This window comes from Talaromyces proteolyticus, assembly GCF_021365285.1.
Source record: "Talaromyces proteolyticus strain PMI_201 chromosome Unknown BGW36scaffold_14, whole genome shotgun sequence".
In the NCBI taxonomy this organism is placed as follows: Eukaryota; Fungi; Ascomycota; class Eurotiomycetes; order Eurotiales; family Trichocomaceae; genus Talaromyces; species Talaromyces proteolyticus.
The window spans coordinates 1,464,465-1,483,539 of NW_025764290.1; the positions used below are offsets into that span (position 1 = coordinate 1,464,465).

Here is a 19,075-nt window from a genome sequence, read left to right on the forward strand (position 1 = left end):
TTTTACGGTCTTATGAATATGCTGGAGATAACCTGTGAAGTGGAAACTCCCAACCACATCGCTATGCAAGGACAAAGTCCTTTGGCTCGATTTATGTTGGGTGCGAGAGAATAAATTTCAATTAAATGAAGATCAACTAACTAGCCTGGCAAGTGGCTAGCATATGGGACACGTGCCCGTGTTGCTTGTTTGGCTTGTTATATTACGGTTCGTTATTATTGTGGTCCAATCAGCGGATGGCTGCATAGAGTACAGAGATTATAAAGTCGGTATATATATTATTTAGAGGCTGCCGACAAGAATGCCCCATGCAGACAGAGATATGGGTATTGTTATTATCTGTTAATGGACTTCCCTTTACTTGGGAGCTTTGGAATAGAAAATCACATGGTGCAAATGGTTCTCTAGCGTAATAATCTCAACCCCAACATTTCAATTATACACAAAAGTGGGGTTGTGAGGGGTAGGGTTACATCTGACCGGACATCTGTCCAATAACTATTATCGACGGATCCAACGCTAGTATTCTGTGTACCAAAAGCACCAATCAGACTACTAGTCAAAATGCTTATCTCCGCTGCTAGCCGTCAACCATAGAAACGTCTTATATACTGTAGTTGTGAATTCTGTATTTAACCTGTGTGGGTCTTGGTGTAGCAATGGGTAAAAGAACATTGCTAAATCCGGGCGATAAATATTGAATGCCACTTCTGTTACTGAACATTTTTTATTAACCATGCCATCAAATAGGCAAAAGTGAGAAAAGTCTCAGTTAATGTGAAATTTACAAACAAAATGGCACAGTCACCAGATGCGCCTCGCGGCGCCTTTTATGTCGCACCGCAAGCTCGCGCTCCACATGATCCAAATGTTTCATTCGAAGAGTACTTCTATTACGCACAAGGAACAAGGGAAGAAGAAGACAATATCGAGTCACCAAAACTGAATTGGCGAGAATTCTTACACCCAAAGAAACGAATAACGCGACAAGATGCACGAACTGATGCGCCGCAATCTCATGATCCAAAAAGCCCAGTCGGCCTGGAGAATACAGCGCAAATATCCGACGAAGAGTGGGCAAATGCAAGCCGCGCACTGCGTACAGCTTCATGGGGTGCATGTGAGTCATTGAGACTGAAATAATTGTGCCGTGTAGGCTTGATGAAAAGAAAAAAAAATCAGGTTTTGACTTATTATCGTCTTCAAAAACAGGCTTCTATTTAATTACCACTGACATCCTAGGACCGTACGGCTCTGCGTTCACAATGGGGACACTTGGTTGGGGACCAGGTAGGCGTCTACTGCTTCATCGACATCTATATAAATCCTAGAATACTGATTTACATTTGAAATGTTCAAGGGGTTGCTCTTTATACTGTTTTCGGCCTCATGGCGGGGTATTCCGGGTACCTGGTCTGGCGAGTTTTTATGGGGCTTGATAGTCATCAATTCCCTGTGAGGAATTACGGGGATATTGCTTTTAGAAGTTGTGGACAGACGATTCGATATATTACAAATATCATGCAAGCCATTGCACTGCTACTGCTTGTGGGTCAAGTTACCATCCAGTTCGGAGAGAATATCTCGCAGGTCTCCAAGTTCCGTTTATGTTATGCCGTCTGCCCAGTTATTTTTGTCTGTGTGGGATTCCTTGTTTCCCAGATCCGAACTCTCAAATCTTTCGGCTGGATAGCCAACCTCTCCGTCTGGGTAAACCTTCTCGTGATCTTCATATCGATGGGCGTAATCGCAAACTCGCTGCCAAATTATGAAATATCGACCTTAGGATCTGCAGGGAGTGCAGTAGATCCAGATACAATCACCCCTGTGAACGGCGTGTACCCTGCTATCATGCACTACAATGGTCTCCCCCCTAATGGGTTAGTCGGCTCAATCAATGGGCTTCTTTCCGCAGTTTTAGCATATGCAGGCGTTCAGCTGTTCGTCGAGTTCATGGCTGAAATGAAACGTCCCCGCGACTTTATCAAGGCAATGTGGGGGGCACAGTTTTTTATATACACCGTTTATCTTGTATACGGATGTTTTATCTATCACTTTCAAGGCCAATACAGCTTTAACCCGAGTTACCAAGGTGTCAGTGTTTACGGCTGGCAAACGGCTGGTAACATGATATCGTTAATTAGCGCTCTAATTGCCGCCGGGCTATATGGTAACATTGGAGTCAAGGTGATATATAACAATGTTTTCATGGATCTTTTCCGAGCGCCACCTCTTACTTCCAGACGAGGCAAGATCATTTATGCCTGTCTCGTCCCAATATTTTGGATAATAGCCTTCATTATTGCTGCAGCTATTCCCGACTATTTCGGATTCGTGAGTGTGATGTCTGCCTCCATGCTCCTGAACTTAACGTACACGCTACCTCCGCTTTTTGCCCTTGGGTTCGATATCCAGAAAAACAGTCTTCGTTCTCAAGATGGAAACGGATTCGATCCTATGAATGGACAGGCTATTCAACAGGGATCTGCTGTGCAAAGATGGGCCCGTGGACTTATAAGCGGGGGCGCTTTCCAAGTTACGATTAACATCTGGCACATTCTATATCTGCTGGCTTCATTGGCTATGAGTGGCCTGGGTATGTATGCAGCTATTGAGGGTAGGTTCCCATTCACAATAAAAAATATATTTTATCAGGAGATGCTTACTTCTGTACCTCTAATATTTAGGTATGATTACGGCATTTGAAAATCCAGAGCTGAATTCCTTTTCATGTAAATCACCTCTGAATCTGAGTGGATAATCTCTACGTGTTGTGAGAATGTACAAATGTACACATTGAGAAAACTTCTGCTTGAGACTGATCGGGAATCTGTATTCATGATGGATTTTATGGTAACTCAAAAGACCAGCTTGGACTTGCATACATATCCTGCTGCCTATCAAAGCCCCAATAATTGCATGTTATTTGCGTAAGCCTGAAATAGATATATTAATAACCTGATAAGAACGAAAGTCTCACATGTAAAGGTTATTGAGGAAACAAGCAGCCTCTCTACCGAGCATGTATCCAGAAAATTGGTAAACCATGATATCAATCTTTAAAAGGAATATGATCGAATAAAGAGTAGGCCACATGAACATATCTAGTATAGCTACTTCAACGTTTGGATGCCACTTAACTCAATCTTATTGATATTGTGACTTAAGGATTATGAAACCTTATATGAAAGTGAGTGACAGAGAATTGGTTAGTAGATTCGATTGGATGCTTGGCTGGAAATATATTGGGTAACCGGAGTTTTGGATTGATCAATATCTACCAATAATAACCTTGATTTCACCGACTCATTTTATGTTTGTTCACCTGGGAATTCTCGGCACTTTCTTAAAGCAATATCTATTTATTTATCTTTTCTTTTTCGGGCAAAATAACGTCGTATTGTAATACATAGCCATGGTTCACATTGGGCCAGCAAGTTCAAAAGACCAAAGCTCATAGAAAACCAGTCACCTAGCAATTATTTCTGGAATTTCAAGCGTCTATGCGATTTCGCCTACAAAACTGGATCACGCGGCAATAATAATTCAAAGAAGTGTTCTATTTTCAATTATATTCTCGATATTGCAATTTTGCCACTGCCACATTTAGAACTCAGCCCTAGGGCGTGGCAGGGATTCAGGATTTCGGAGGGTATTATTTTCTTACGGCTGAAGTTCGGTTCATTTTCTTTAACTCTTTCCATCATGCTTACATATCAGCCTCGATGAAACAGGCCGTAATCTGACATAATTCTATCATATTATGTGGATCATGAATCGTCTGATATCCAGTAGATATGAATACACGGTAGCTAATGATGTCGAACAAACACTTGGTTACAGGCTTAAGCCTTATGTTCTGGCTAACCTGGAACCAACTTTACAGTCGTAACATCGGTATTTTTGAGAGCATTAAACCTAAATTGATTGGGTCTATGATTAGCAATATTACATGTTGACAGGCTCGTCCCTATTTGTGATACTCTTTCGAAATTTGGAATGAGGTGGCGTTGTAATTCATGTCTGGTGTAAGTTTGGATAATAAGTAAGCCTTGCATCAAAATAAAGGTTGTGTATATCTTAATCGGTGTCTTTTTTATGCAGCTAGACAAGATCCCTGCGATTCAGCTGGCATGGGAACTTGATTGTCTAAATAGGTAGAATGGATATGTATATAACCAACATTTCTACAACTTCTATGGCCTTTATAGATTGTAGTATATTTAATATTTGAACGTCGCGGTGTCGAAACTTGAAATCAATCTCAGATAAATACCCGGTTACCTTCTAAGTCATCAGACTCTTTGTCGCAATGGACATATTAAATTTCATAATCATCTTCTTCTCTCAGCTCATACCGTCGTTTGAAAATTCCGGGTCTCTCCTTGATAAACTCACACTCTACCCATATATACCGGGTCTACACGTCCAAACTGTTGCAGTCCAGCATCCCATAATTTCGGAATCCAGATACCAGGTGCCAATTAATAACAATAATAATTTGGACTGTAGATTTTCTTGCTCTTACCCTTCATTGATTAGATGGGAATCTTGGAATAAATCGCATTCTCGTGACTACTAGTTACGTGATAAATCAGCGGTGCAGCCTATCTTCAGTCAATTCGACGTCACGACCGACTATGAGGATATTTGGCCACCTGGTATAGCCAGAGAGGTACGTGTTTTAATCGAGCAACCCATAGGCTTTTGTGGCCTCCCACAGAAAAGGTCTAACTGGCACTGGCGAAGTTCTGGCTTGATGTGTCCGAAACGACCATCAGTCCTGATGGATTTCCGAAACTTGGCCATGTATTCAATGGAAGGTAAGATTATGCCAATTCTAAGCAAGTAGAACATCTTATTGATGCGAAAACCCTCTTCTTATATTAGTTTTCCGGGTCCATTAATCGGTGAGTAATACCAGTCATCTTATCGGTGCTAAGCTTACCAGACGCTATTTCCCGTTCAGAGGCTTGCTAGGGAGATGATTTGAGTATGTCCGAAAAGAAAGTGCAGGAAGTTAGTAGTTGATACTGATCTTCATTAGGAATTCACACCAACAACAAGTTACCTGATAACGGAACAACAATACATTGGCATGGTAAGTCAATATCAAAATAAAACCGGCAGGTAAGAATATTGAAATAATTGACCAGAATCTCAGGGATTCGCCAATTGCATACAAACGATGCAGACGGTGTCAATGGTATGGATTATACCACACTTGACATGATAGGCTTTATACTAAGAGTGTCCATTTCTTGAGGCATCACGCAATGTCCTATAGCAGGCGATAATCAAACATATACATACCGTTTTAGAGCTGTCCAATACGGTGCGTACTTTTGTCCAAACTTGGTCAACATGGGAATCAAACAACTAATACTTATTGCTATCATGAAAGGTCATACCTGGTATCATAGGTAATCACAGCCAGGAACAAATTAGATGGGAGGAAGCTTTAGCTAATACCCAAGCAGCCATTACTCATTGCAGTATCCGAACGGGCTGATAGGTACCAAAACGCCGCATTTACCTTAGTTTCGTTAGTATGAAACTGAATTAATGCTGATATCAAGAAAATGACAGGTCCACTTTTAATCCATGGCCCAGACAATGCTGACTGGGATATCTCCTGGGAACAACTTTTTGTACAAGATTGGGTTCACGAAAACGCATTTCAAGCCTTTGTACACGAGCTACACCCGCCGCTGCCAACGTCAGAGAGTATTCTTCTTGGAGGTGTAGGTGAGTATACTGCTTCTACGATTCAGACTGCACATTTCAGCCTCCAGGCTAATGAGTACCCACTTGTAGGAAAATTTCGAGATGGAGACAGTGAAGTGGGCTCGACATTTTGGAAGACCGTTCTTAAAAGTCGAAGAGTCCTAATAAGACTGATAAATACCAGGTATGAGTGGAATTTCGATCAACGATGGGGGCATACGTTAGCTGATCGTTTTTTTGCGTAGCTCGGACGAGCACTTCGTCTTCTCCACCGACAACCACAACTTAAAAGTCATCTCAGCAGATTTTGTGCCTATAGAGCCGTATACAACCGAATATTTATCAATAGCGATTAGTGTGTCAATTTTCAATTTTCAAATTTCCAATTTATAAGGCGCTAATATGCCGATTATAAGAGGCCAGAGATATCTGTCATCGTTGAAACAAACCAAAAAGTAGATAATTATTGGATCCGCACTGTACCAGTGAAAAGTTGCTCGTCCAACTATACTGAATTCGATAATCGCACAGGCATTTTGCATTATGAAAACTCCCCAGAAGCCCAGAAACCAAAGACATCTGCTCAGCTGAGCATCAACTTTACGTGCGAAGATGAGCCACTTGAAAGCCTTAAACCGGTCGTCCGGTGGGAGATCGGGTCATCGCCAGCAAACAATATCACTGAAAGCACGTATGAGGTAGGACTTCAGGAGTCGCGGGGAGCTCTGCGATGGGTAATTGGCAGAAGTCCGTTGTTGTAAGCACCATACCCAAGCCCGAGCTGGTAATATTAGGACTTATTTCTTGTCTCTGAAACTAACCAAGATTGCTATCTCCCAGCTTGAACTTCTCTGATCCAACTCTGCTTTCATTGAATAATAAAACTTTCAACCGTGACTATGACATATATGAATATGACTACGACAATAAATGAGGTAAGTTTTGAAGAGCATTCATCATTTCATAAAATTCATTCCAAAAAGATGATCAAGGAAATCTCTTACACGGTAAAAAGTCTATCTAATAGTTACCGGGAATGGGTCATTGATACAACCTGTGCCTGGTCTGGACAACTCTACTCGTATAGTTCCTACAGTTGCCCACCCCATTCACATGCATGGCCATGACTTTGCGATCCTAGGACGTGGAGATGAGCCATATAATGAGATGACGGATCCACTCACTTTTAACTATCATAATCCCCCGCGACGGGATGTCGCCTTGCTTCCAGCGAATGGTTGGTTGGCTCTTGTTTTCCGCAGTGATAACCCAGGTTCGTGGTTAGTCCATTATCATATTGAGTGGCATGCAAGCAGCGGTCTGGCGCTACAGCTTTTAGAGCGACGACCGGAAATGGGCCATATACTTGGAGAGAAGAGAACTAGCGAAATTGAGAGAACCTGTCATCGCTGGAATGAGTGGTTGAAGAATGGCGAGATAATTGACCAGGAAGATAGTGGTAAGTTTGTAGTGTTATTTGAGTTTGTGGCTAATCGGCATATTCATTCTTGCGTTGAGTGCTAAGAGGTCTAACCATAGGTATATGATAGTATGTGGGTTCCTCGCCTTCAAGTATATTGTTATGGGGCATCTGGGACGATGTTTAAGTCGACTCTGGCAGTTGAGTACATGATTTTGCGGGTATGATGTCCTAGATCACGCTGTGTCAAGGGACAAGCAATTTTGAAAGGATTACGAGTTGTTATGTTGCCTCAATATCTTAAAATATCATCGCAAGTTATTTTGAAGGACACTGGCTGCCCTGTGCCTCTAATAGTATTATTTTTGTTTCCTTGCCGAAGGGAAGAATTGTTTCAGTGACGAAATTTCGGTCCTAATCAATCAGCTGTACAGCACGTACATGGTGGCCATATATATAAAATGACTCTGATTATCAATCTCTAACACTCCTTCACGACTGTCTTCCTCACGTCTATGTTTCTTCGGTTGTCATAATGCACTCCGAAAAAGAATCGCCAATGAGTGGATTGGTATAATCTACTCGAATAACCATTGCACTATGTTAATACTAAATGTTGCCTTCTGTGAATGATAGGTGTAATTTCAGTAAATACCACTATGCAATTTCGCTTTGTTTTATTTACATACATTTATTTCAAACCATGGTAATATTCCATAACAAGCATATACTCACATGGCGAAAAGTGGTTTGATAATGGCGCCATTCCTTCATAAATTCCGCATTTGATTTGGGTATCTTTTTGACGCTGAATTTGAGATAACCGTGTGTATTTCAACCAGGTTTGGGGTAAGCCTTTATCTTCTTTAGGAAAGTGTAGACTGAAATCATACACGTGCTTGACAATGGTTACTGGAGGCGAATCGATTGGTTTCTTACGTCTGTCAGTTATTCCAGGATCGTTTCCCCTTTGTTGAGGTGATTCCGATGGCGACAACAAACAGTCCTCTTCTAACTCTATGACAACAGTCGCTATATTAGCTGCAGCCGCACAGACATACATACCTTGCACAGGTGGTGACTGGTACAAATATTCAAGTGCTTTGCGGCGTAGCGTGGGATTCCTACACTTAATGGCAGTTATGAATAGGGGCAGCCCAATTCCCATCTCAAAAGTAAAAGGAGGTTGCTTGTTTGGGCCGGCCAGCGCAATAGATGCATGTGCAATCATATCTTCAAATAAATGGTCATAAGTGTCATAAACAGCCTCGCTAGCATCAAGTCTTGTTTTTGTCAAGATAGAAGCAGTCAACCAAGTCATCAAAAGGGTGGCGATAATCCCAGCGTATTGAGTTGTTGTTGGTGCTTGCCCTGCTCCGACACTAGTTTTGTTCGACAAGTAGTTTTGAACTTGAGGGAAAGTATTGAAATTTCTACGCCATGTGTTTAGACGCAACTCAAGGCGCTGCTGACGTGCTGCAAAAGACGTTGTGGTATTCATATTGTCAAGCGCGTGAATGCTAGGCTGTTGATCCCCACTAGCTGCCCTCGAATTTAATTTATGACTGTAATCGCGATCGAAGACTCTAATTTCCCACATGATGGCATAAAGAATCCTTTTCGCCTCTGGTATAGTTGAGAATGCGATGGCCACATCCGCAAAACTAGCGACACGTGGAGCAAGAGAACCGCATTTGGTAAGCAGGGACGAAGTACCCATTCTCAAAATAACAGGCGCAACATTTGTAACTGTTGCTGTTGCTATTGCCTTCGACCCCGCTACGGACATTATATATGTTACTAATTGAACGCCCTGCTGATAGAGTCTCAATGCTGCCGATATGTTGCCTTGTAGGACCTCAATGATTATGAAAAGAGTGCAACTAATCAATGAAACGTCAAGATCTGCCGAGCCCCGTTCAATATTCGCTTGCAATGTGGCTAGAGATCTTAGATACCAACTTAAGGCTTGCTCATTAATGTAATTTCTTGGGCCAAGTTTGGTGCGGCTGCTCTCCATTGTGTGCTTATGCTCATATAAGGCGCTCAGAGATATAACGGCATCCCATATCAAGGGTTGAGAACGACAAATCTGAAGTACTGTGCCTCCCCAGAAGCCGAAGTCAGCCATGCCTGACAGGGATGGCGAAACGAAATGGAAGTAAAAATGAAAAGCTCGTCTTTCAAGCTGACTTGCAGGAAGTAGGTTATGGGGTGGCCGATATGTTGTGAGAAGAGGTAATTCAGAGCTTGCAATATATGGAGAACGTGCAGCTCTTTGGTATTCACATAGTCGACCAGTGCTTGTGCAACGAAGACACTTGGGTCTCTCTTCAGAGCACTTGATATGGCGAATCCTGGTGTCAACATCGTGTTAGGGGGAAGAACAAACAGGCAAATCAAACGTTCACTTACTTGCAGGTAATACACCCAGATTTTGTTTTAAACTTCCCAATCTGACTGTAGCTTCTATACATATCTGCTATTTTAAAGTGATGGGACCATCTGACATATGTAAAGGAGTTTTTAATCGGCATGAATCCCTGCATACAAATGACACGACTTGCGCTTACTCTGGCTTACTAAGCCCGTGCGTCCCCTCGCAACCGCCTTCAGAAATTGATCAGGCCAAACAACCTGAGCCCTCTCCTTATCTTCATTGATAATCTATTTTTTAGGTCTTACTTTTAGAGAAATCCTATACGTGGTCATGGTACCGAGATTAGGGGTTTATTGCCATGTAGGTGGTTGAATGAGCCCCAAAAAATGACAATTGAAACAATAGCCGATTAAACATGCAGAATTTGGCCCCGTCGCCCAATCCTATTGAAGATTAAACAGCGATGACCACAATCCGACCAATTACGTCCTGTAAATTCACGCTCTCTCTGACATATACACCTAGAGGATAACAAACTAGGTTTCTGGTGCCGTGTATTCCTAATTCGATGCATAATATCTAATTAATATGTAAGAGTGACTAGTTGGGAGCTGATGGATAGTGAAGTCGCTATTCCATACATTCTGGATATTCTTATGAAAGAGATCGACAGGTCTCAGGTCAAGAAAACAAGTCAAATGCATCTAGGAGTATGAAACTTGATGGAGGCAGCGGCTTTGGGATGGTTGTTTTTTGTGCCAAAAAGAAACAGCGGGAAGACATGGAAAGTGCGCAGTCAAGCATGTATTGTAAAAAAGATGAAAGGAAGCCAATGTTTCGAGTCGGGAAGACAAGAAAAGATTTGTGCTCCATTTACGTGGGTTTTTTCAGCTTACGCCTCGATATATTTTTATAAAAATGACAGGCACGGTACACATACCTAAAGCTTTATTATTTTGTTGTGCCGGATCACGCCCCGGCAATGTCCCGGGCGTTCACCCCAGTCGCTGGACGGTAAGTTGATCTAATAAGGGTTTTCAATATTCTTTATGCTACCATAACAATAAAGGCCCGGTGGGAAACAAACTCTATATGTCTCTTCTATATAGCTATTTGTTGTCGAAAAGACTTTGATTTGTTCATCGGAAGTTCATTATGATGTCATTCTCTAGTTTGGTATTATATATTATTGTATATACGAGGTACTATTGGTGTGATATGAAGATTTCCATTGTTGGCACACAGCCATCGTTTCTACTGTGATTCTTGAGGAATTTCCTAATGTCAGATTTACTATCCAACTTTTCGAGCAGGACCATCTATTGTAGACGTGTTATCTATGCAAGAGAAATATTCTCACATGCAATGGTTGTTTATATTTTAAGGGGAAAGTAACGATTGGTTTACTTGACGTATATAAACAGATGAAATTTCCATACAAGAATTAATCAAAAGAGATGAACGGGCGATAGATACATCTAGCATGTTGTTTTTGCTTTTGCAAAGGACAACTTTTAGCTGGATCTTCATGTGTGAAAACACAAATTGATAGCATGCTTAGTATTGAGGTTCCCAATTAGGCTGGCTCAGTTGATGCGGAAATTACCTATATTTCAAAATGGGGGATGCCCTGGGAACTTGCCGGGTAACCCTACGCACATGAGTTGCGGAGTAATCTGGGGAACATCCCCCACGCTGCCAAGGTCAATGCAGTACATTCAGTTTTGAATATTTATGAAAGCCTGGGAGCGAGGATATAGAACGTTTAGATACTGGTCAATATATTCGCAACTTAGGAATCCTGTCTCAACAAGAATTCGTTTTGACATGCACATCAATTGCTGCAGCCTTCGTCATTAAGCCACAAAAATTAAAGCACAATGGGCGGCCGCAGTCCAATGAACATATTGAAACTCCGATGGGGCGACGAGCCCAGGGAGGTTTTAAACTGGAGGCTCTGGCTTGCGGTGTTTTCTTTTGGGATCATGGGTGCAGCAAGAGGTGTCGATGAAGGCCTAATCAGTGGAACAATAGACTCTGCTGATTTTAGGAATCTTCTCAATTTGCCAGACACAAGTACCTCTGCGTATGCTAATATCAAAGCCACAATTGCAGCAATGGTATCTTTGGGTAGCGTGGCAGGCGCGGCAATGTAAGTCCGAAGCTGACCCTGGAAGTCTACCATACGGAGCGCTGACTATATCTAAAGGGCATTCCTCCTTTGCGACCGCATTGGCCGTCTTTGGGCGACCCGTCAGTTGTGTGTTCTTTGGGTTGTTGGGATTATCATTTTCATGTGTAACGACGGTAATCTAGGCATGGTTTACGCAGGCAGATTTATCGCGGGCCTTGGCATAGGCCAGGCTTCAGTCGTTGCACCTATTTATCTCTCAGAGATATCGCCGAAATCGATTCGAGGACTTTGCACAATGACATTCGCTGGAGCCGTGTATATAGGTATCATGCTGGCATACTTTGCAAGTTGGGGGGCCAGTTTACATATTCCTGATAACACCTCGGGACGTTGGGTATATCCATCATTAATAGCCATCAATAGGGAACTAGACAAGGCTGATATTCTCCATAGTTGGTACCAACGAGTCTACATCTCATTTTCGCCGCGATAATAGCCGTTCTATCATTTTTCAATTATGAATCTCCTCGCTACCTAATCAAGCGTGGTAAAGATAGGCAGGCTACAGCTAATCTTGCACGTATTCGTAACTTGCCTCCCACCCACGAAACGATCGTTAGGGAGCTTTGCGAGATTCAACTTCAATTGGAGGAAGAAAAAGCGGCGGTTTCGGGACATGGTTGGATAAGCATTTTGCGAGAGATGTTTTGCAATTCATCTAGCTTGTATCGTATCTATCTCGGCTTCACTATACAACTTCTCACACAGTGGTGTGGTGCACAATCCATCACTGTGTATGCCCCAGACTTTTTCCTTTTGGCCGGGGTGAGCGGACAGAACGAGAAATTATTTGCTACGTGTATTCTGGGTGTTGTAAAATTTGTTGGGGCGCTTCTCTGCGCGTTCTACTTAGTTGATGTTATTGGCCGGAAAAGATCATTAGGCATCGGGATCGCCATCCAAACAATCTCAATGGTGTATATTGCGATCTTTCTCAGCATTGTTGGCACTCCCAATCCTGACTCTTTCACCAAGTCTCAGAAGTCGGCAAGCATCGGTGCTATTTTCATGATCTATTTATGTAGCTTTGGTTGGGCGATGGGCTGGAACGGAATTCAGTATCTCATCAACGCAGAAATTTACCCACTGAGAATTCGAGCGGCGTCGTCTTCGTTGATCATGATGCTGCATTTCGCCAACCAGTACGGTGCCAACCGCGCAGTGCCTGACATGCTACTGTCAGTATCCAAAGGGGGGATGGGGCCCGCTGGTTCATTTTGGTTTTTCGTTGGCCTGACCAGCTTCAGCGCACTGTGGGCATGGTTTTCCATCCCGGAGACATCGGGACTCACCTTAGAAGGTGTTGATCGCCTGTTTACACTGCCATGGTATAAGATTGGCCGCTATGGGGCGACTGAGGCAAGGGCCCTGCAACATGCGCATGACGAAAGGATCAACGAGATGGCCACAAAGAGAGATGCGGTTGAAGTGGAGGCTGTGTGAGAACTTGGGCAGTTCCGTGCTGGAAACGATTAAGTCATTTGCAGGAGATAGTCTTGGATTTCGAGTCGTTCTCAATCGGATGTCTGATGGGGAAGTGGTTAACAGCTCTGTGCATCAATGGAACCAGTCACAACGGTAAAACAAATCATATATCATATGACCATTCCTATCATCGAAAACAAGTAGCCTGCGTAGCATGTATTATTTATTTGCCAAGCATGCGATGCTTCCCCGCATGGAACAAAGAACCGAAGTCCTCCTTGTTCCAAGCGTCCCGTCGCGTGACCTGATTGGCGACAATCCAGCCCAGCAAGCCAACGAGTGGACGCCTCGATCAATTATGGCGAATGGCGTGATCTTGCCTCGTGGCAACTTCTGGAGCAGCACCCCACACCAAGTTTGACCAGGCGTACTAGCACGCTCTTTGCAAGCGAGTAGCGCAGGCATTGGGCTGAGGCGACCCGCACCCGGAGAGCCAGGCCAATAGGAAAGCCCGGGATCCAGGTCCTGTCCGGGAATAGCCAGTCAGACGCAAGGCATCGACAGGCCACCAAGGAATACCTCGTTAGCGATGAGCTTGTCGCTCACTGGCCATCTCCATGCCAGGTCATGTGATCAGGAAAGGACTGGCTTTCTCTAATCCAACGCGTCACGTTGTCCGCCAGATCAATGTTAATGGGAAGTGTACAGTCAACTTCCTTGTTGTACCAGTAGCTGCACGTCTTTAGGTCCCAACGTATAATGTCTACACGGCAGAGGAAAAGGCGGGTTCGCCGTCAACCACAGTCGCCTAATGACTCGTTATTGCTCGACTCAACATTACCCAACCAGCAACAACGGCGGGCGCATCGCAACACCCTCACATGTACCAATTGCCGCGTTCGAAAGGTGAGGCATGAAATCCCAGTTGTCATTATAGTGACGAGGCTAACATGACCAAGACAAAATGTGACGGAACCCAACCAGGGTGCAAAACCTGTGAAGTTTATCATGATACCTGCCGATATGAAAAGGTCCCACCTATGTCTCAAATAATCTCCATGTCCAGAAAACTGCAAGAGTATGAGCGGCAACTCGAGGCGATGAGAGAAAATATACCTGGACCCATGTTGGGATTAGATAATAATGGACAACCCGTTAACATCGCTGCTACTTCCGATACGACCTCTGAACATGGTCTGAACCCTGGTCATGACAAAGCTGATCAAGAGCAAAACAATAAGCCCGGGCAAATGCTCAGGTTATCCACGTCCTTGATCTCTGACTTGAGTGTTGACGAGAATGGAAAGGTTAGTTATCTCTCTCGGCACGTTGCATGCGAATGATTGACATAGAATTGAGTTGTGTTACTATGGCCCAACTTCAGCCGTGCACGACCCCCTTAATTTACCAAGCCATAGCACAATAAGTAGTGAATTTTCCAATCCTATATCGGACTCAGCTCTGCGAACCACCCTGGTTTCGGATGCTTTAGAATCAAGATCCTGGGAGGATTTCGCGGTAGGAAATGCAGCACTTGGCAACGATATCCCAAAAGAGACGATTTCGAAACTTCTACAGCTTCACTGGTCATGGATTGCCCCAATGTTCATGTGGGTCTATAGGCCGGCATTCATGCGTAAGCAATCTTCGTTCAGCTCATACGCCGTCATTCGATCATTATCATACTCATAAAATGCCCAGGTGATATGTTGACGGGTGGCCAATACTTCTCTCAACTACTGCTACTCATCATATGCGCCCATTCATCTCGATTTCAAGGGACCTCTATCGGGGAAATTCTCATATACCGCGCACGGCTTCTGCTTGGAAAAGAGATACAGAAACCCAGCTCTATACCAACTGTCCAGGCATTACTTCAGCTAAGCGCGCGCGATCTTGCATTTGGTTCGATCTCACAGGCTTGGCTTTATAGCGGCATGGCGTTCAGAATGGTCAGTGACCTAGGATTGCACCACTATTCCGGTCGGGTAGTCCAGCTAGGCCATCTTACGGCAGAGGATCTCGAGATTCGGCGACGGCTATTTTGGTCTTGTTACTTCTGGGATAAGTATGAATGCATCGTAAATGCATAAAGAAGAAATTGGTCGCTCATATCACAATGAACAGGGCTATAAGTCTCTATCTTGGCCGAATGCCGGCGCTCAGTGAACTCCCGTCTGATCATCAACCCATCTTTTGTGAGTGTAGATCTTCTATGTCAGCCGCTAATGACATGCATTAACTTGAGTGGCTAGTCGATGATTCTACAGCGGACGAGATTTGGGCGCCGTATTACTGCGACGCTTCGAATACCACAGCAATTTCACCTGAAGTGTACCCACCTATGAAGTCATACTCTGTATCGTGCTTCGGGAATTCTTGCAAGCTTGCTATCATCATAAATCAGATTATACTTCAACTATACTCCCGAAATACAGTTTGTGTTTCCGATTCCACACTGCGTGACATACGTGAGCAGTTAGACAATTGGAGAACTCAGTCTCCCGAATACCTAACTTACGACCCAGACAACTTGTCTGGCATATGTTGTCCACCACATATTCTCACTCAAAAGTACAAATACCTCTATTTTCTTCCTTTGCTAAGCTAGCTAGGCTAACAACTACAGCCTACTATACTATACGACAGTGATATTACTCCACAGACCATTCTACTCGTCACCCATTCACCACTCTGCTTGCCGTCATGCCGCAGCGAGCATTGAAAAACTCTTGATCTTCCTCGAACGAACATTCGGGTTCACACAAATTACGTATCTGATGGCATACTGTGTGTATACTGCAGCCTCAGCCATTATCCAGGACGTCAAAGAGGGCGACGCTAATGCCAGTGAGAAAATGAACACATTTTTGCGAGCACTAAAGGGGGGCCTCACAACATGTCCCATTGTACAACGAAGTATCGACATAATCAACAGTGGGCTCGCTCACCGGCCATTAAATGATGCTGCAACCGCCAGCTCATCGCAGTTCACCGTGGGTGATAACAATTTCAGTACAGGCTATCTCCCAGCTTTTCCACACCATAATTTACAAGCCAACTCAATGGTATTTGATAACGTGGGAGTAATGGATTCCGATTCGGTGTGGTTACTCAACTGTTTCCCAGAGAACCACATAGACTTGGGCAATAGCGAATGGTTCGTACCTAGTTAGAGAAAATATACTATATAATTGTATTCAAATTCTACAAAAGTCATCGATAAGTTTGATATATCGAGACATTATCTTCACAGAGACTACCGGCATACGTGGACGAAGACAATTTCGATATTTGTAATATAAAGTGCCAACCACAAATGAACAGATGATTATGAGAATAAATTGTATGGAGTTTGGATAAATTAGATAAACTAACTGTCGATCACATGGTTGAGTTGGGGAAGGAGTTGAGGGGTGAAAACATTGGCATATACATCAAAGCATTTCCAATACACGTGACCGAGGGGGCGTCTTAAGCATCTCACTATGCTGTCAGATTATTGGGGTTTGTTTTTCCCCTGTACTCAGTGTTTATTATTATTATTATTCTTATAGTTTGGTCAAGATTTCAATGTTAGCAAGTCTATCACTGTGTAAACACCCAATACATTTAAGCAGTTGACCCATCAGTTGGCGAGTCACATGACGTTCAATATGTATAAATGGGCCTACAATAAACCTTAATGCTTGAATACACTGCGTTGATTGACTACGAAAAAGGCAATGCAAGCATCAACTGTCTTATTAGCGAGGCTAGAGATCAAGTGCATCATTAGTACTTGATTGTGACCACTACATCATTGATATGTAGCAGTCTATGCCTTCACATTACTGAAAGACAAAGTTCTAGATAGTTGGAGGACTCCAAGCTCGGCAGTGCAGCAGCCGGGAGGCTATTCGGTATTCCGCTCCCCCGTTATCAAGAGCTCCCGAATTATCACGGAGATGTGCAAGGCTAGCCGAATGCGCGATCGGAAGGGTGCTTCGAAAATGACAAATATTACCAATAATCGTGTTCAAACGTGCCAGAGAGCCGAGAAAGAAATTACGATTCAAATCGGCTGTAAGCGTGGACGCTCAACAGTAAATATGAATACTTACCCACGGATAAGCGCTTCTCCGGCCTGGGCGTTACATAAGCGCGCAATGCGTGACTGGCAACGCACAGGCTTGTTGCCTGAGGCTTGGCGCCGCTCGGCAGTTGAAGCAGACACTGCCAGAGAACCGCAAGATGGAACTAACTATCAACTGATCTCACAACATCGGCATGTGGCTGCGGTATTATTTCCGTTTGCACGGATGGGCAGCCGACAGATTTGCCGTCAACATCACGTCTAGGAACCTGACTTGACAATGCTATTTAAGGCAGCTGTCTTCCTCACCCCAGACTTCCCCACAACCAAGCATCTTTGCCTGCGCACACTCACTCTCATACCCGCCCACGATGTCTTCCACTCGTCAATTCGATCCGGACTTCACTCCTTATGTCGTCAACGCTATGGGTCCTAAAACGCCGGAGCGTGCGCGCGTGGTTCTCGGCTCTTTGATCAAGCACATTCACGAGTTTGCTCGAGAGGTCGAGCTCACCCCAGCCGAGTGGATGCTTGGCGTCGAGTTCATCAACTCCATTGGCCAGATAAGCACCCCGATACGCAACGAGTGCCATCGTATCTGTGACGTGATTGGCCTCGAATCGTAAGTTGGATAGCATATGATTGAACGTAAAGCAGCGGCTGAGCAATTGAACCAGCCTGGTTGACGAAATCGCCAACAAAATCGTCACTGAACAGGGAATATCCCCTACCTCCAACGTCATTCTAGGCCCATTCTGGTCACCTAACGCTCCGTTCCGCAACCTAGGCGACAGTATTATTCAAAACCCGAACCCTAACGGCAAGGTCACCTATATGCATGGTGTTCTTAAAGATATGGAAACTGGTGAGCCCATCGTCGGTGCTGTCCTTGATATTTGGCAAGCCTCTGCCAACGGCAAATACGACTTCCAAGACCCAGACCAAACCGAAAACAATCTGCGTGGAAAGTTCACGTCGAATGAGAAAGGGGAATTCTTCTGGTATTGCTACCACCCTACGCCCTACTCGTTACCCACCGATGGCCCAGCGGGCGTGCTTCTCAATTTAATGGACCGCTCCCCAATGCGACCTGCTCATATACATCTCATGATCACCCACCCTAAATACGCCACAGTCATCAACCAGATTTATCCTAACAACGACCCGCACCTTGATATCGACTCTGTTTTTGCTGTGAAGGATGACCTTGTTGTTGAATTCAAACCAAAGACCGATGACCCCAAAGCACAGCTTGATCTTGAATATAACGTACAAATGGCTCTTAAAAAACATCATCCCAATCCATATTCTGCACCCCCCGTTTCTTCATTTGAGCGTCACAATAAGGCTACTCAAAAGCTTTGACGAGGCTGCGTTCAAGGGTGACATGGAGAGCTTTTATGTATATAGTTACTGATTTTTTTGGTTATAAAGAATATTGTCAATCTACGTGCAGATTGGCGAGCGATGAATGAACGAAATTATTATAAGCGATAATTTTTCCCGTGTCCGCTCCAAAGAATGATGCAGGTGTTGCTTGATGTTCAATGTTCTTTTTTTGGACGTACGTACAATGTGAAAAGGGGGACTTGATACCCATCTCTTGGCGACGTTTTTTCGTCGTACGTATACTACCATATATATATCTGCAAAAGGGTTATCATCCAATTCCATGAGAATACTTGAATAAAAATTGAGCTTGTAAGCAAAGTTCCTAATAGGATATAAAATCTTTTATTTGTTTTATTTATAAAAAATTTTTTATTAAACATTAATAAATTAACCAAATTTTGTTCGTTTATTTATTTCTCGTATATATATAAATAAATTATAAAATAAAATAATGTACCAGCT

The 19,075-nt window shown here is 43.6% G+C and overlaps 6 protein-coding genes across 6 annotated transcripts; 5 read left to right on the forward strand and 1 right to left on the reverse strand.

Annotated features, from left to right (window-relative positions):
* Nucleotides 1-675: 675 nt before the first annotated feature.
* Nucleotides 676-3,039, forward strand: BGW36DRAFT_390600 (transmembrane amino acid transporter protein-domain-containing protein). Its single transcript, XM_046217501.1, has 4 exons — nt 676-1,120; nt 1,213-1,290; nt 1,361-2,617; nt 2,688-3,039. The coding sequence occupies exons 1-4, from the start codon at nt 796-798 to the stop codon at nt 2,759-2,761; spliced, it is 1,734 nt and encodes a 577-aa protein (XP_046066605.1). The 5' UTR covers nt 676-795; the 3' UTR covers nt 2,762-3,039.
* Nucleotides 3,040-5,457: 2,418 nt separating this feature from the next.
* Nucleotides 5,458-6,488, forward strand: BGW36DRAFT_441271 (Cupredoxin; the record flags this gene model as incomplete). Its single annotated transcript, XM_046221552.1, has 3 exons — nt 5,458-5,911; nt 5,973-6,082; nt 6,187-6,488. The coding sequence occupies exons 1-3, from the start codon at nt 5,583-5,585 to the stop codon at nt 6,486-6,488; spliced, it is 741 nt and encodes a 246-aa protein (XP_046066606.1). The 5' UTR covers nt 5,458-5,582.
* Nucleotides 6,489-7,816: 1,328 nt separating this feature from the next.
* Nucleotides 7,817-9,661, reverse strand: BGW36DRAFT_69800 (uncharacterized protein). The gene is made up of 2 exons (XM_046222524.1): nt 9,563-9,661; nt 7,817-9,504 (listed from the first exon to the last, which is right to left on the reverse strand). The coding sequence occupies exons 1-2, from the start codon at nt 9,622-9,624 to the stop codon at nt 7,839-7,841; spliced, it is 1,728 nt and encodes a 575-aa protein (XP_046066607.1). The 5' UTR covers nt 9,625-9,661; the 3' UTR covers nt 7,817-7,838.
* A 1,746-nt stretch (nt 9,662-11,407) lies between these two features.
* Nucleotides 11,408-13,164, forward strand: BGW36DRAFT_433273 (putative quinate permease; the record flags this gene model as incomplete). The annotated part of the gene is made up of 3 exons (XM_046221248.1): nt 11,408-11,679; nt 11,737-12,055; nt 12,115-13,164. The coding sequence occupies 3 exons, from the start codon at nt 11,408-11,410 to the stop codon at nt 13,162-13,164; spliced, it is 1,641 nt and encodes a 546-aa protein (XP_046066608.1).
* Nucleotides 13,165-13,810: 646 nt separating this feature from the next.
* BGW36DRAFT_390605 (fungal-specific transcription factor domain-containing protein) lies at nt 13,811-16,351 on the forward strand. Its single transcript, XM_046217502.1, has 7 exons — nt 13,811-14,052; nt 14,106-14,453; nt 14,506-14,782; nt 14,848-15,214; nt 15,274-15,344; nt 15,402-15,720; nt 15,776-16,351. Exons 1-7 carry the CDS (start codon nt 13,906-13,908, stop codon nt 16,320-16,322), a joined length of 2,076 nt encoding a protein of 691 aa, XP_046066609.1. The 5' UTR covers nt 13,811-13,905; the 3' UTR covers nt 16,323-16,351.
* Nucleotides 16,352-17,282: 931 nt separating this feature from the next.
* BGW36DRAFT_390608 (protocatechuate 3,4-dioxygenase beta subunit) lies at nt 17,283-18,914 on the forward strand. The gene is made up of 2 exons (XM_046217503.1): nt 17,283-17,843; nt 17,899-18,914. Exons 1-2 carry the CDS (start codon nt 17,593-17,595, stop codon nt 18,584-18,586), a joined length of 939 nt encoding a protein of 312 aa, XP_046066610.1. The 5' UTR covers nt 17,283-17,592; the 3' UTR covers nt 18,587-18,914.
* Nucleotides 18,915-19,075: the final 161 nt, after the last annotated feature.